The following is a 15,983-nucleotide window of genomic DNA, read 5'->3' as shown; positions in this document are numbered from 1 at the left end:
CAAAGCAGCTGACCAGATTTAAGTGAGGCATAGTTTGGTATTTTTATTGTTTGGGAAAGACCTAGAATACACATACATGGGCCTGTTATGTCTTGGGCTAATTTGGACAGAATTTTAAGCTAAAATGGGCTGCTCGCTTGGCCATAATTTGGGCTTGCTTTGGACGGAATTTCAAGCTAAAATGAGGGCTATTGATGGGTCTTTCTTCCTCAAACTTTCTCTTTGAGCTTCTAAGTAATTAACTTGTACCATATAATATTATGTGATTAATATGTAGAAAATAAAGTACTTAATAGAGTATTGACTTATAATTAATTTAACAAGTACAAATCTTAAAATGAAATAATGACAATCCATTAAAATTTGTGATAAAGTAATGCTAGTAATATTGATAGTAAATTAGTGAAGATGAAAATAACAAAAAGGATAATAATAATATTAATAGTAGTAGCAATAAAGATAGTAGTGAAAGTAAAGTATTTAGTTTGTTAATAACATAGAAGCTCAAGGGAATGAATTGGAAGAAATGAGGGTCAAAATTGGGTGTTAACATGTTTTTCCATGGTTGATATCATGTTTTCTAGGGTTTTCGGTTTGAATTTGGTGAAGGATGCTCTATTTTTTGTGAAGGTTTTGTTTTAGTGCTTAAACTCTGCTTTTTGGTTCACGTTTTAAGGCTGAGGAATTTTTTATACGTCAGGGGGTATAGTGGGTGAATATTTTGTGGGGCAGCAAAGTATGGGGGCATGGGCAGGTAAATAGTTTGGTTCCAATGGGCACGTGTGATCTTTTCCCAAGAATTAATTAATGCCCAATTAGACATAAATTCGATTTTGAAGAGTAAAAATTAAAGACCGGCCCATTTGAAGGGAAAACCGTGCAATATCTTCGTAAAAGCATAGTCCCAAAATGGAGCCCATATATTAGCTGGATTGAACATAGCCCATTAACAACTTTTTAATGAATATAGCCCTCTGCACTGCCCCTTCACATGCTGCTTGCAACTGTTTCTTATACTACTGGTGGAAATCAAACATAGATAGTTGGAACTATTTTTTAAGGAAACGTTTGTTTCTTTTCTTTGAGAATATTTAAGAATACTATCATCTTACTCACATGGTCATGCATAAATACATGTTAAAAGGTGCTTAGATCCATTGTGCAAAACCTTATGGCTAGATAATTCTCGTTCTTAAGGACTTTCTTGCTAATAGATTGAACTTTTTAGCACATATGCCTTGTTGTCTTCCTCCCCTTCTTGATCTATAAATAAGGCCAGAGGTGGTTCTTTTCTTCCTTTATTTTAATTTCAGCCATCCAGAAATAAATATAGTAGCAAAAAAGGAAAACTTATTTAGTAATTATTTATTTTAATTGTTAACCATGCTTACTAGTCCCTCCGTTCTTTTTTATTTGTCCACTTTTGACTTTGCATGCCCCTTAATAATTAATAAATGAAGTATATAGTTTATCATAGTATTTATATTAATTGGTGTATAATCTCAATACACTTGGAAAATAATTTGGAAATGAGTAATTTATGTTTAGGGTAAAACAAGAAAAAAAGTTTGTCATTCTTTTGATATGCTAAAATTAAGTGGCCAAGTAAAAATGAAAATTTATTTTTAGTATAATGGACAAGTAAAAGGGAATGGAGGAAATATATTTTAGGGTTCTGGTGACATGTTTATAACTCGAATGAATACACAACTATTTCCTAAAATGAACTCTTCCAAATTCCAATACTATATCAAAAGGGCACAACGCATTAATAAAACCAAACCTAAACCAATTTTCCCAAAACCAAGTCTAGAAAAATAAATTAAAAGAAAAGGAAACCAAAGCCTCAAGCTAGCACAACACCACACATGACACAACAAAAATCAAAATAATTGATCTTTTTTTTCCTTGATATTGGCAGAGAACATTGTAATGCAGTCAGCATTAGTGCTATATAAAACAAGCATTTCATGTGACCATTCTTTATTGTTCTAATTACTGTCTATGCTTTGCTCTATTCCCTAAATCTTTCATGTATCGTCTTATTTTTCCTTTTCCCATTATGATTTATTTAGTGGAAGACTGGAAGTTGTATTCTTGATCCATGAGCAACCTCCAGCCACATGTTGCTCATATTTTTGCTTAAAATAAATGATCAAGAATCAGATACCTGCTTGAATACTTGATGGTTTAACTTGCGGATTAAGTTTAATGTTTTTCTTCTCTTATTTTCGATTAATATTACTGAGGGTAATTAAGTATGAGAAAATACTTAAATGAGTCTATCTTTTATGTCAAATCGAACAATACTCTACCCTTTGGAGTCACAAATTAAAGTGAGTTTATGTGACTTTACTTTAGTTAATCCCAAAAAGAATGACATCACTCGATATTTAGTAGATATTTTAACTCTGGAGGAAGTAATATATAGGAGTATGATTTAGTTATACTTACGTGACAAATATACAGGCAAGTTAATTAAACAGTATATTTAAACAAGAAAAGCAATTTGGACAGAACGCAATAAATTTTAAGGTTGAAGTGTGTGCACACGTGCATACATGTGTGTAAATCTGTTGGAAACTCCTCCCACGTAGCCATATGCACACGTGCATACATGTGTATGTGAATGTGTGTGAAAATAAAAATGAAGGGTATGTTAATTCTTTTATTTACAGAGTCAAAATGACTGTGCCCTCTCAACATTCACTTCAGATTTAAAAAGAGGTTTCTTGGAGACAAGATCGACATTTTTCTTTATTTCAACAGTGATATCCGTTATTAGGTAATTAAAAAAAAAAAAATAGTTCGATGCACAAAGTATCCCATGTTAGCAGCGTTCGGAGCAGGTTCGATATTAGATATTAGGTAATTTTATAATTTAGGTGAACTTAAATCATGATATCTAACAATTTTCATCTTATTTTATGAACGGTCACTCCTTTAGGTGCTTAGACGAAAACAATTTCGGTCACTCCTTTAGGTGCTTAGACCAAAACAATTTTAGGATCATAATCCTGCTGTCTTAAGCATTCTACATTAGCATTCAGAAGCAGATGTACGATATAGAGTTAGTAACTTTGTATTAGGTTTGATTTACTAGAAATGGATTATTTAAATTTTTACATTTTCTGTATAAGCCGAACTAAAAGCCATGAGTGAGATAACACTAAAGGTTTGACCAATTTTTCAAATGATTTTTGTTTACTCGCGGAAATTCTTTTTTTTTTTTTTCCAATTCAGATGCATGTTTAAATATAATTTTGATTTTCAAATAGCATTTTTTAAATTACTATGTACAAGGTCCTTGGGACTAAAACAGTTCATGAACGGCAGAATCTTTTGTAAGTGCACATGCTTTAGTTAAGTCCCACTTGCTTTTATACTAAACACATAAGTTTCATACTTTTTCTGGCAAAACAATAATATTTGAACAATTAGGTAGTATTAGAACTGTGTACATTCCAGTTTGACTGCCTCACTGACTAAACTGACAGCCGCGTTCTTGATCCTGTCTTTTTTGCTAATGAAAATAGGGAAAAGTCCTACAAATGACATTTCATCTTGTTTGTCTCCTCCGCACCCTCGAACTCACCTCCTCTTCATTCCAACCCATTCCCCCCCCCCCCCACTCCTAAACACCACCCCCACCACCAACCCACCCCACTACCACCATCTACCCAACCCCACCCACTCCTTAAAGTATTTGATATATATTTTTTACTCGTCACACACTTATTTTGTAGCTGAACATATGGCAAAAGTGGTGTGTTAGACACACTTTGAAAAAAATTGAGGGTGTAAAAGGTTTTGTATTAGAGAAGTGTGTCACACGGATTTGGTCTGAAGGTTGGGAATAAAGTATGTATTCTCTCAAATATTTTAATATAGATTTATGTTATATGTTACCTATAGTCATAATTTTTTGGGTTACTAAACATATTATAAAATAAATAAATAAATAAATAAAATAAAGCTTGGTATAATCAGACAGGTTTGCGCTATGACCATTATTTGGCTCATTCTAACTAAAATCTATTCAACCCAAATAAGGACGGATCAATTTTTCTACTATATTAGAAGAGTGGTTGGATCGTCATCCACCCACTCTTCTAATAGAGTTAAAGGACGATCCAACTCACTCTTCTAATATAGTTAAAAACCAACCCACCCTTCTAATATAGTTAAAAAAAAAAAAATTAAGGTCGGGCCTACTCTTCTACAATAGTAGAAATAAAAAAAATTTAAGGTGAGGTCCACTCTTCTATAATAGTAGAAATAAAAAAAATTAAAGGTGGGGTCTACGTGAACAATTAGGAGACAATTGCAAAAAAAAAAAAGACATTTAAATAATGATAATAAGTTCAGAAAATGGTAAAGGTACGCTTAGAGAAAATTTAAAGAAGAGAAATTCATGAAAAAAGAAATAACGATTTAAATTGAACACAAAAACCGCTAAAGAAGTCATAAAACCAAAAGATTAAAAACTTATACCTTTGGGTATAAATTTAGACACATACGTCTCACACGAATAATGAGGAATAACATCAAGAAGATGAAATATAAACGGTCAAGAATCGTATACACATATTTTTTTAAAATGATGAAGTTGGTCTATACTTAAAAATTTAAGACTATAACAGATGCTAACGTATGAAAGCGTTTTTCAGTGTTGTTGAGTAGAAAGAAATGATGGCATGAAACTCGGTAGGAGAAGGTGTATTTCAAATCTTTCAATTGGAGAACCAAACCAGGAAAGTCATATATGAGAGAAGCGGACTAAGTAAAATAATTTATTGATATTTTCAATTAATTGAATTATAATACTTTCTATAATAAAAATTCCATAATTATATTACTAGAAGGTACTCTCTCTGTCTTAATTTATGTGACATAATTTGACTAGGCACGGAGTTTAAAAAAAGAAAGGAAAGATCTTTGAAACTTGTGGTCTAAAACAAGTCATAGATATTTGTGTGGATTTAAATCATTTCATTAAAGGTAAAAGGGGGAATTTCAAGTTAAACGATTTCTAAATATAAAAATATATCATTCTTTTTAAAACAGACTAAAAAGAAAAGTGTGGTACTATTTTTTGTGTTGGACCCGTGCTAGCACAGGCTTTCATCATTTAGTTAAATCCTATTTATTTGTAACTTAGTCCATATGGAGTCGCCCATTTGACACCCAGGCAGTACCAATATTTCTCAATAAATTTACGAATAACTCTACAACCTCGCAGCCTTAAGCAAACATATATATATATATATATTGGAGTTTTCTACCCAGGTCCGGTATCCGCATTGGAATCCGATTAAATTTGAATTCGTGCCTTGTAGTGCTCATTTGGGGAAAGCGCTTCTTATCAAGAATTTTTTATATATATAAGACTTAAACACGAGACCTCTAATTAAGAGAGGAGCAACCTCATTCGCTGTCCCACGTCCTTTTGTAGTTATATAGTGCAAAGTGGGATAGTGGAATTAATGGAATAGATGTCAAAAATAATGAGAAAGGAGGAGATATATGGACGTGTACCCTATTTTGTCAAGAACGTACATAGTGCTTCACTGTCCACCATGTGATGGCCTTGTGCCTCCGTTCCTATCCTTTCAATTTATTTCTTCATTTTCTCTTACAAGTGACTGTATATATGCAAGATTTTTAAAAAGCAGTTTGCCTATCATTATATTGAATTAGTACACATATTTAGATTTGAGGTTAGAAATATTTATACGGACTATCTTGTCATTATTGAGTTTGTACAAATATTCAGCTCCCGTTTAGCCATAAGCTTTTTCACTTTTATTCAAAAATATTTTGAAAACATTTTTTGGTTATAAGTTATAACAAGTAATTAGTTTTTGGGCATTTTTTAAAGATAAAATTTTCAAATTTCAAAAAGTTGTTTAGACTAGTTTTTTAAGTTTCAAACAAATTTATGTTCAAACGCTATCTTAGATTTGAGGTTGAGAAATTTTAATAAGGATACTCTTGTCATTATTGAGTTAGTACACATATTTAATTAAATCAGATTTGAGGTTGAGAAAATTTAATAAGGACTCACTTGTCGTTATTGAATTTGTATGCATATTTAGGTTTGAGGTTGAGAAATTTTAATAAAGATTCACTATCATCAAAACTAATATTTTACTTTGCATCATTCATCAACCGGATTTCATGCATATGATTTTTTAGAAAAATATTACACACACATCTTATAAAGAGTTTTGGCGGAACGGTATGCACATGTGTGTCTGCCACTGCTTACAAAATAGACATATCTATGTAACTCCTCACACACCCTCTTCCTTTTTTTTTTTTTTTTTTTTTTTTCCCATCATTACATAGCCAGATAAACAATTTGCAAGTTAGTGGTTTTGTCATTGTATAGGGCAAAATTCTTAGACACTAAGTGGATGTATCAAAAGATGACACGTGGTGATGGTGACATGTCAGATTCGAGTCAGCAAGTGAGGGGCTCCGGGACGGCATAACGACGCTCCGGAGAAGTAATTTGGTAACCGCTACCGGAGACAGAAACTATTAAAAGCTCGGAGAAACATGTCAACTCACTGTTCAAACGTCATTCAATGCACAACTGTTAAAGAAGACCCCCAAGATTCTTCCAGCTTTTATTAGCCTTTATGACATCTTAATTACCTTTTATTGCAGCATTAATATTGGTAATTAAGGGGGCATGATTTGTGGATCATGCACCTCATAGCTCTAGTATAAATAGATGTTCTCATTCTATTGTAAGGCATTTGAAAATATATACAGTCAAATCTCTCTATAATTGTCATTCGTTATAACGACATTTCACTATAACAACATGATTTTCTTCGAAACCAATTTTTCATGTTATATTTTACTTCTCTATAGCAGCATTCTACCTATAACAGCAGTGACATTCATAATAGTCATTACTAAAAAATTGTGTAATAATATTTTGCAAGAAATATATTATGTATACAAAATATTAAAATATTCAAGGAAAAGCTATTGAATTCCCTATTGCTGAAAGTTTGGACAAAAATCTTCGTCAATTCGAGCGTTATATTATCACTAAGGGACTTAAAATTATGAAACAACCTATAATTGTATAATTCTTAAGTCAAACTTGAAATATTAAAACTTTTAATTAATTTTAAATGCATATGTTTCTTAGATTTTAATTTTTTATCGGTACGGTACAACTAGTTATGGATTTATGAGTAATCTAATAGTCTTTTCAATTTTTAATTAATGAAATATGAAAATCAATTGAGATTTTAAAATTAACAAGTATTTGTTTTCGTTTATAACATAAAAAGTATAGAAAATTAGTTTTTTGCGTACTTTTGTTTATGACAGCTAAATGAGATCTAAACATGAAATGTCAGTATACATAGATAACAACACCTCACTATAGCAGCCATGAAATTTTCGGACAAATGCTGCCATTATAGAGAGGTTTGACTGTACAAGAAATACCTTGCTCTTATTTTGCTTTTGTTCAATTAAGCAAAGTCTGATTGTTCACTTGCCCGGAGACTCTAGCTCAAAAGCTTATCCAAGGATCAAGCTATTCTAACTCCTTATTTTCAATTACATTTCATTCATATTAAGTTCTACTGCTATTTATCTCATTATTTCGGTCATATTGATTTACGTGTCCTTGACCACGTATACAAATTCAACTGTATCGGTTTTACGGGTAAACAATAATTTCATTGTAATAATACTTACAATAATTCTGAACCCCGTTACATATACAATGTAATTTTTCAGTATTCGGAAACCCCAAACCCCACTTGTGGACCACATTGGGTATGTTTTTGTTGTTGTTGCAGCTGCTGTTGTTGTTTCCAGTGAAAGAAATATGGATGAACCCCCTTCCACCCCGTGCATTACTATGTATCTTGTTTTTGTTATTTTATGAAAACGAGTTTCAACCCGAAAGTATGGATATGTATTTTCAAAATCTTTGAATTATGCATAAAATTGAAGTTGAAAACAGTGAATGCACATATCCGTACAGGCTGCATTAAAACATACATCTGCTCCTGTCAAGCCCAAGAGCCAACTGGCAGTGGCACGTCCTGATTTAATCCATATACACATAGCAAATGGACAAAACAACGTCTTCCAAATTTAAGCCTTCATTCTCCTTTGGTCTTTTCCTACCTCTACCTTTCTTTAGTCCACTTGGTGAAATACTACTTAATAAAGAGACGACTCATACACACATAATACTGTAACAAATTACACTTTCTTTTCTTGCACCATTTAGCAACAAGATAGTCATCTCTTTGCTCTAGCACAGAAAAAAAAAAAGATATGGATTATGAAATTCTTGCAGATTTAGAATGTAGTAGTGGATGTGAGTCTGGTTGGACTCTATACTTGGAAAATTCTGTCCTTCCTCCTTTAACTTCTTGCAAAGCCAATAAATTTTCACATGAAAAGTTTGTAGAGACAGAACAAGACGAAGAAGAAGAAGATTTGTCTATGGTTTCTGATGCATCTTCTGGACCTCCACATTTTTGTGAAGAAGAATATTATGGACAAAACAATAATGGAGGCTTCTTTTTTCATGCTCCCAATATTAATGTTACATTGCCTAAAAGCAATCCCAAAAAGCAGAAAGCAAAGGAAAAACAACAACCTTCTGCACTGGATGATACAGCTAGCTCTCCTATCTTCAATTTCTCCAATGTAAGTTTTATGCATATTGATTATAATTAGCATTGATGTAAGATTGTGACTTTATTTAATTGCATTATTACTTAATTAGTGAAGTACTAGTAAAAAAGTTACTTAACTTGTTGAGATTTCTACCTTACTGCAGAACAACTTTAATGACACAACTTCAGTGGATAATGTATTGGACTTTTCACAAGGTCACTCTACAACTCACTTTGAGGTATTTAACTACCAGCGCACTTATGGATTTAATTTTTGCTCCATATGCTAAAACTTTTGTGCTTATCAGTAGATTTTATTTTATGCAGAGGAGATCTACATACCAGGAGCAATATGGTTTCTTCCAGTCATCTCTGCTACCTGGAAACCAATTGCAAGAAAACCAGTTAAGTCCTTGTTTTCTTTTATTTGAAAACTCAAGTTTTTCAGTGACTAAATAATCATTACTGTACTACTCCTCTATTTCAATTTATGTGAATATATTTCCTTATAATTAGTCCGTGTAAAAAAGAATGATCCCTTTCTATATTTGGAAACAATTTACCTTTATGCAATGATTTATAGTACACAAAATATATCTGACTCGTTTAACGCCACAAGTTTAAAAAATATTCTCTTCTTTTTTAAACTCCGTGCTCAATCAAATAGGTTCATATAAATTGAAACGGAGGGAGTATTTTTTATTTTACTAACAGTTGTATGCTTTTGCTATTGATTTGATTGTAATCAGGTGGTTTGAAGGGAAAAGCAGCTATCAGTTTTAGCATGTTAATGCTGTCTGCAGCCAAGTGTTCAGAAAGAGGGAGTAAAATTTGTATAAGCAAAAGGAATTGGATCTCAAAGGAGATCTTTTCTTCTTCTTTTTTCATTCTTTTTTTATCTTTATTTTCTTTTTGCTGTCAATGCAGTGGAAACAACTTGAAGGAAGAAGTTGGAATTCCTTTTCCTCTTTCTCAGAAATAAGTTTGTTGCCAATCAATTGTGAAATATTAGCTTTTGTACTCTTGTTGGGAATAGTGACTACATATTTAGCTTTTAAACTTTTGCTGAGCAAACTCATGTGCAGTGCAACTATGCAAAATTGGCAGATTTAAACACGGGTTCGTGGAATTGGCAGATCTGACCATGGGTTCGTGGAATTAGCAGGACTCAGTGTTTTCGGGTCGAACTTTATATATTAGATATACATTACACAACTCACTTTCTTAGTTCAGAACCCATTATGTCTAAATTCTGAATATGTCCTAGTATGCAAAGCATTTTCCCTCATGGAGGTCCATACTTCCCTTACTGCAATATATAGTACTCTCTTTGTTTAAAAAAGATTGACACTTTTCACTTTTCGAAAGTCAAATTTTTTAATTTTGACTGTGTGATTTAACATAGAATCTTTTATTTTTTTTTGAAATAAAATTTACATATTTAAAAACTACGTAAAAAGTACTATAAGTCACCATAATTAATAATTTAAAATATTTAAAAGACGTATGAAAAAATTACGATAAAAAAAATTTATTTAACTTTCGAAAAGCGAAAAGTGTCACAAATAAAGCTTGAAGAAAGAGCTATAAGAAAAAAGGAAAAGGAAAAAAAGAGAGTGTGATGAAAGAAATTACTACTACTAATCAAGGCAAATCCTGTTACTTTGTTGGCAGTCTTTTGATAATCTATAATTGGCCGAACATGTCATGATTTATCAGTCCTATCAAGCCTTTAGAGAGGGAGAGGGGACAAATTGAACTAGCTAGTAGTCAAGCCAACCAAATCTAGCACTATACTCATGATCTACAACAACAATTATTTTCCCTAGTTGTTTTCCATTACTTTGCTAAAAGAAAAAAAAAAAAAAAAAAAGGATCCCGGTGCACAAACGTTGCTAATTTTTCAAAAAATGAAATAAAGGACAAGGTGCAAAATGCATGATCTTAAGAACTTGTTAAACTACAAAGATGTCTAGGTAAGATTAGTTGAAATTCATTTTGAATATAAAAAGCTAGCTCCCTAGATAACCAGTAGCTCGTGAAGAACTAGAATTTGCCCGAAGTATCACAGTGAAGCCTGTCTTCTATCCTGTTCTTGGGTCCGATCAAGCCAAAAAAAAAAAATAAAAAATGGGCATAATGTGGACAAGGCTTCAGTGTCTCATAGTGTCTTGACAAGACTGCATCCTTATAATTATAATTCTCGTAATGAATCGAAAATTTTAGGTTAAAAGGAAAGAAATAAAAGTTATAACAGGATACTAATGAAAATGTTACAAGGGTGATGGGCAGTCAGAAAAGTACAGAAATGAGTAGGAAATGCCAAAGTTAATGTCGGAATATTTCATATGCAACTCCAAGACCTTTTTTTAAGTGCAGAGATCCTGCCTGAGATCTTCCTGACCCAATGTTACATGCCAATTTTATTATTAAAAAAAAGGCCTCTTTATCTAATTTGGAAGGATATATTCAATTATCCAAATGGTCATTATAAATTATTTATGCAATAGTATGTTTGCCCCCTCAATTTCTGTCTCCTTTGAAGGTGCCATTGCACTTGAAGTCATGCACAATTATATACTCTTTCCTTCATTTATTATACGTAATTAATATCTTAATTTTACCTTTCATTATATAGGGGTTATTCGGGTTGTCAGTAAATTATCTCTTATTTTCTCTTAATGAATCTTCAGTATGAATTGAATGGATTCCATTTATTAAAATATTTCAAAATATTCCATGTGTCAATTCCCAATTTTAATTATGATTTAAAATTAGCCTCCATTACACTTTGGTTGGAACTATGTCAGGTCAAGAACAAATACATGACAATTGCCAACCGCAAGGGTATATGGCTCGAAAATATAATGGTAGGTAAAATTAAGATATTTCTACAAGTTAAGGGTTATCTCTTTCCCTTTTCTCATAAAACAAAGATAATATTCCCTCCGTCCCATATTAGTTGTCCCTTATTTCTCTCGAATAAATTGCACTCCAGTCAATGCTGATTATTTTCTAAAACACTTAATATAAAAGGGTAAAATGGGATAAACATAATTAATTTCATCTTGATTTTATATGGGTCGGAGGAATTTGTTACTCCCTAATATGGGTCGGAGGAATTTGTTACTCCCTCCGTCCCTTAATAAGTGTCACCTTAGCCAAATATTTTTGTCCCATAATAAGTGTCACCTTAGGAAACCAAGACATAAATTGGCTAGTTTTTTCCAATTCTATCCTTGGACAATAAAGAAATATTTAAATGATGATTGGAAAAGCCACATAGTAACTTGGTATTGTTGGATTCCTAATATAAAAATGTTTACTTCTTGTGCATGCTCTAATCAAGAGGTAAAGTAATTTATTTTTATTATATAGGAGTAATTTGGTAAACTTCACATTGCATTAATAGCTTCTTAATATGTGTGTTTTTTGCTAAGGTGACACTTATTATGAGATGGAGGGAGTATTGAGACTCAATTATGGTGCAGAGGAATCAAGAGGGTATGGGGCAAAAACATTTTTGTCCTACCAACTACCATCATAAAATTAAATCCCCTTTGATTGCCCTGCGGTCTTATTGAATTTTCACCAATAAGGCTGTTTCCAGTTCTCATGACAACTGTGTTCTCCTCCCAATAAAACTGTACAAATTAAGCTTCCAGTGCTTATAGCTTTCTGCCTTATTTCACATTTTTTCAGGCCCACTGGCATGTGTTATATACCAGTGCATGCAGAGTGAACACGCACAAAAAAGTACTTAAAATTCATTTTTCAGCCTTAGATCCAACAACAGTAAAATTGCAGTAACAGGGCATGGATCTATCTCCTGCTAAGTTTTGCAGTTTTTTCTCAAGTTGCCCATGATTTTCCAGAATGCTGTGAAAGAAGAGGATAATGCACTTGATCCCAAAAGTAAGTAATTTGTTTTTGTTTGTTTTTTACCCTTTTTACTATACAATATATAGATAAGAACTTCGACGCGTAAGTTTGCTCAGCTTGTCGGTCCTAGGCTTGTAAAGGGGAAAAATTGTTGTAGGTCGATGGTCATTGTAAAACTAGTCAATTTAGATGAATTCTTTTAATACAAAATATGATATTAAATTTCAATGAGCCTAAATCTAGCATGTAAGTATTTATTTAGCCAGACGTCAACATAATTACTTGGTATACTACATTGTAGTCGGACCTCAGCTTGCAAAGGAGGAGGATTGTTGTAGGTTGATGATCATTATAAAACTAATCAATTTAGGTGAATAATTATAATAGAAAATATACTATTAAATTGCAATGAGCCTAAATTGAGTATGTAATTATTTATGTAGCCGACCTCAACATAGTTGCTTGGTAGTACATTATAGATGAGATGGGTTTCAAGATTTTGGTTGTATTATTGAGGTAGATGGACATGACAGAGCTGGAAGTTTGTACGACTATAAAGGAGAGATCTTTATCTTAGGAATATAATTTCAGTTTTGAGGTGGGATTCAGTATCCAATTTGAGACAGGTCACACAGCCTGGCATTAGCATCATAAAGTCGAAGGCAGTTAAGAGGTGCATGGACACAACTCCATAGGACCACACAAACAGATTCAAATCTGATTCCAGGTTTTTGGAAAAAAGGTGATGATCCCAATGCATCTGTTTTTCCAACATGCTTTGGGGTCAGGTAGGCGCCAAGCTAGAGTGTTGGTTATGGATTCGATCGAACTCAGTAACTTTAGTTCAAATTCTATATTTGTTTTAAAAATTCATTGAATTTGTACAAATTATTACAGTAATTTATAACCTAGCAACTTAAAAAAATTAAAATTTCAGAACACATAAACTTCAAATCCTGACTTCGTATTTAGGGTGACCAAGAGTTTCTCTACAATTCATTGGTCATTGATGAACTCCTTCATTTCCATACCAATTATTGACCTTTGATTAGCGTTGACGGTCAACTTAATAGTTGTCATGCTAACAAATGTGTACTTTTTTCCGTAATAGTAGTGGCTTCTCTTCATCAATACATACAGTATCACGTAACTGTAATTAAAAAAAATTACCTAGTATTATTTTCTTGTTTCTATTGAAAGTTAAACCTTCTACCTCTCAAAATATTTGTCTTGCTTCATAAACAAGCCGCACTTAGATGCATCAAAGGAATGTGAAAAACATAGTTTTGGTATATTTTCAATTTTGGTTTCATCTCTGATGATTCACCGACAAAAAGAAATCCAAGAATTATGAAGAATGTGATCAACTTATATAGCAACCTCCTAACCGCCAAATGGGAGAAGAAAAGAGAAAAGAATGAGAAAATATTATCTCATCAACTGTGGTACTTCTAACATTTCAAGGTTGTAGCAAGCAGCATATCACCAAGTCGAAATTAAGATGTATGTAAGGGTATTTATATACATAGGTCACATGTAGTCAGAGGCGAATTTAGGATTTTTAGCATATGAGTTCACCGCTAATAAAAAGAAGGAAAAAAGTGTGCTTAGTGGGAATTGATCCCTAGTCGTTTAGGTAAATAACTCAACCTTCAACCAAGTGCACCATTTAACCTTCTTGTAGTATGTGTTCCAGCAGGTTGTCCTGAGTTCATCCTGGAGGAACCTGGTATCTTGTCCCACACAGGAATTGTCCTGAGTTCAGATTCAGATGCTTCTTGTGTTGAAGGAATAGGTCTCTCCTTCACTTCTTCTGAAAGCCTTACATCCCCCAATTCACTCATGGTTTTTTGCAAAATCTGCCATAAGAACGGCATCACCATCCAACTCACTAGATCGACTCTGACTAATCCCAGAAATGGCCCCATCCACTTTTATGGGAGATTCCTCTACTGACTCTTCTATCGACTCCTCTACTTCTTTATGACACCCAGAGGAAAGAGAGTTACCTTCTTGCACATTATTGGCTTTCTCAGTTTCCTTGTTGATTTCTGCAGTTTGCACCTCTTTGTCACACACAACCTCTTCCTCATGCATGTCTTGAGAGACCAGGTTTTCGTTATCTTGACTCGACTTCTCTGTTTTCTGAATGAATTGACTAGTAACTTCTACTCCATTGTATTGTCCTTCCATCTCATCAGTATTCTGGAAATATTTTGAAACAGATGCGGTATGTTCGCCATTGACAGAGTCAGGTTTTTCAACTTGGTCTGACATTCTTGATGGAAGTACTGATATTTTAGGGGTGCGACTAGTGACAGGAGATTTTGAGGAAGTGATGACGGGATTTTGATCGGATAGAGTTTGGGTTTTTGGGGAAGACATAGGCTGGTTTGATTCAAGCAGAATTTTGACTTTGGATGGTGAAGAAGTGGGGTTGGTCTCAAAAGGGGCTTGAGTGGTGAATTCTTCGTTAGACATTATGAGATTTTGATTCTAGAAAGGACGAAGAAGGTTCTGAGAGAGAGAGCAGGTTTGAGTGTCGAAGAAGAAAAGTAAGGAAATGAGTTGAAATTTGATTTCAAGTAAGGAAGGGAAAGTGAAATCATGGGTATTGAATGGGTAAAATGACGATTGGGTCGGGTTGCGAGTCGTTTGATCGGGTCGATTTAGAGAAGGTGTAACGTTTGGAGGAGGATTTCAAAATTCAAGAGAGAGAAGTTTTGGTGACTTGGCACTTAAATGAGAATTTCAATTTCATACAGGTGCTAAAGAGACTACTAACCTGAGTTGCAGACACCATGTCTCTTGACTGTTTTGGTTTGAAAAACATTGGGGCAAACACTCTGAAATATGCAGTATCACTTATGCTTGCGTTGTTCTGAAACATCCATGCGTGTATACCTGTAACATTACATATGTGAGTTAGATGTCACTGAAAAACACTTTTTACCATAATGTACCTCTCCTCTTATCATAGCCATTATAGAAAGGAAGGAGCTTATTCTAATCATGCCGCCTGCTTAGTATCAACAACCTGGTCTTTCGTGTTGCATAGAATGTTTTGCCTTGTTGAGTAAGTTCATGCACTCAGCAACCATACTAAAAAACATCGCACTTTCTTGAGAGGTAGGAAGGACCAGCTCTCTTCATGTTTACTCCAACACGGCATCTTTGATTACATATCTTCACTCTGTGCCTTCTGCACCTTTGGTGCATCTTTTTCAGTAGTAGCCATTTTCATATCATGGGAGAGTGTCTTACTCATATTTTCTATTTTCAGAAACACACCCTCTCCTAGGAAGCTCTTCAGTGAGAAGAAAAGAAAAACAGTTTTTATTTTCTTGACAACCTTTTTCTCACCCAAGCCTTCTGACTGGATTACTGACTCCGTTTGGGAACCCACACCAAATTGGGTCCCTTGGAGTGATG

The 15,983-nt window shown here is 33.4% G+C and overlaps 1 protein-coding gene across 1 annotated transcript; it reads left to right on the top strand.

Annotated features, from left to right (window-relative positions):
* Positions 1–8,129: 8,129 nt before the first annotated feature.
* LOC132605201 (protein SOB FIVE-LIKE 5-like) lies at positions 8,130–9,728 on the top strand. The gene is made up of 4 exons (XM_060318417.1): positions 8,130–8,700; positions 8,834–8,908; positions 8,997–9,073; positions 9,419–9,728. Exons 1-4 carry the CDS (start codon positions 8,323–8,325, stop codon positions 9,450–9,452), a joined length of 564 nt encoding a protein of 187 aa, XP_060174400.1. The 5' UTR covers positions 8,130–8,322; the 3' UTR covers positions 9,453–9,728.
* The last annotated feature ends 6,255 nt before the right edge of the window (positions 9,729–15,983 follow it).

This window comes from Lycium barbarum, chromosome 8 (genome assembly GCF_019175385.1).
Source record: "Lycium barbarum isolate Lr01 chromosome 8, ASM1917538v2, whole genome shotgun sequence".
Lineage (NCBI taxonomy): Eukaryota > Viridiplantae > Streptophyta > Magnoliopsida > Solanales > Solanaceae > Lycium > Lycium barbarum.
This window is presented reverse-complemented; position numbering and strand designations above follow the sequence as displayed.

Bases quoted from the DNA above. Each gene is read 5' to 3' on its own strand.
- LOC132605201 (XM_060318417.1), top strand. From the start codon at position 8,323: ATGGATTATGAAATTCTTGCAGATTTAGAATGTAGTAGTGGATGTGAG. The intron at 8,909-8,996 runs GTATTTAACTAC...TATTTTATGCAG, and splicing joins ACTCTACAACTCACTTTGAG to AGGAGATCTACATACCAGGA. The intron at 9,074-9,418 runs GTTAAGTCCTTG...GATTGTAATCAG, and splicing joins AACCAATTGCAAGAAAACCA to GTGGTTTGAAGGGAAAAGCA.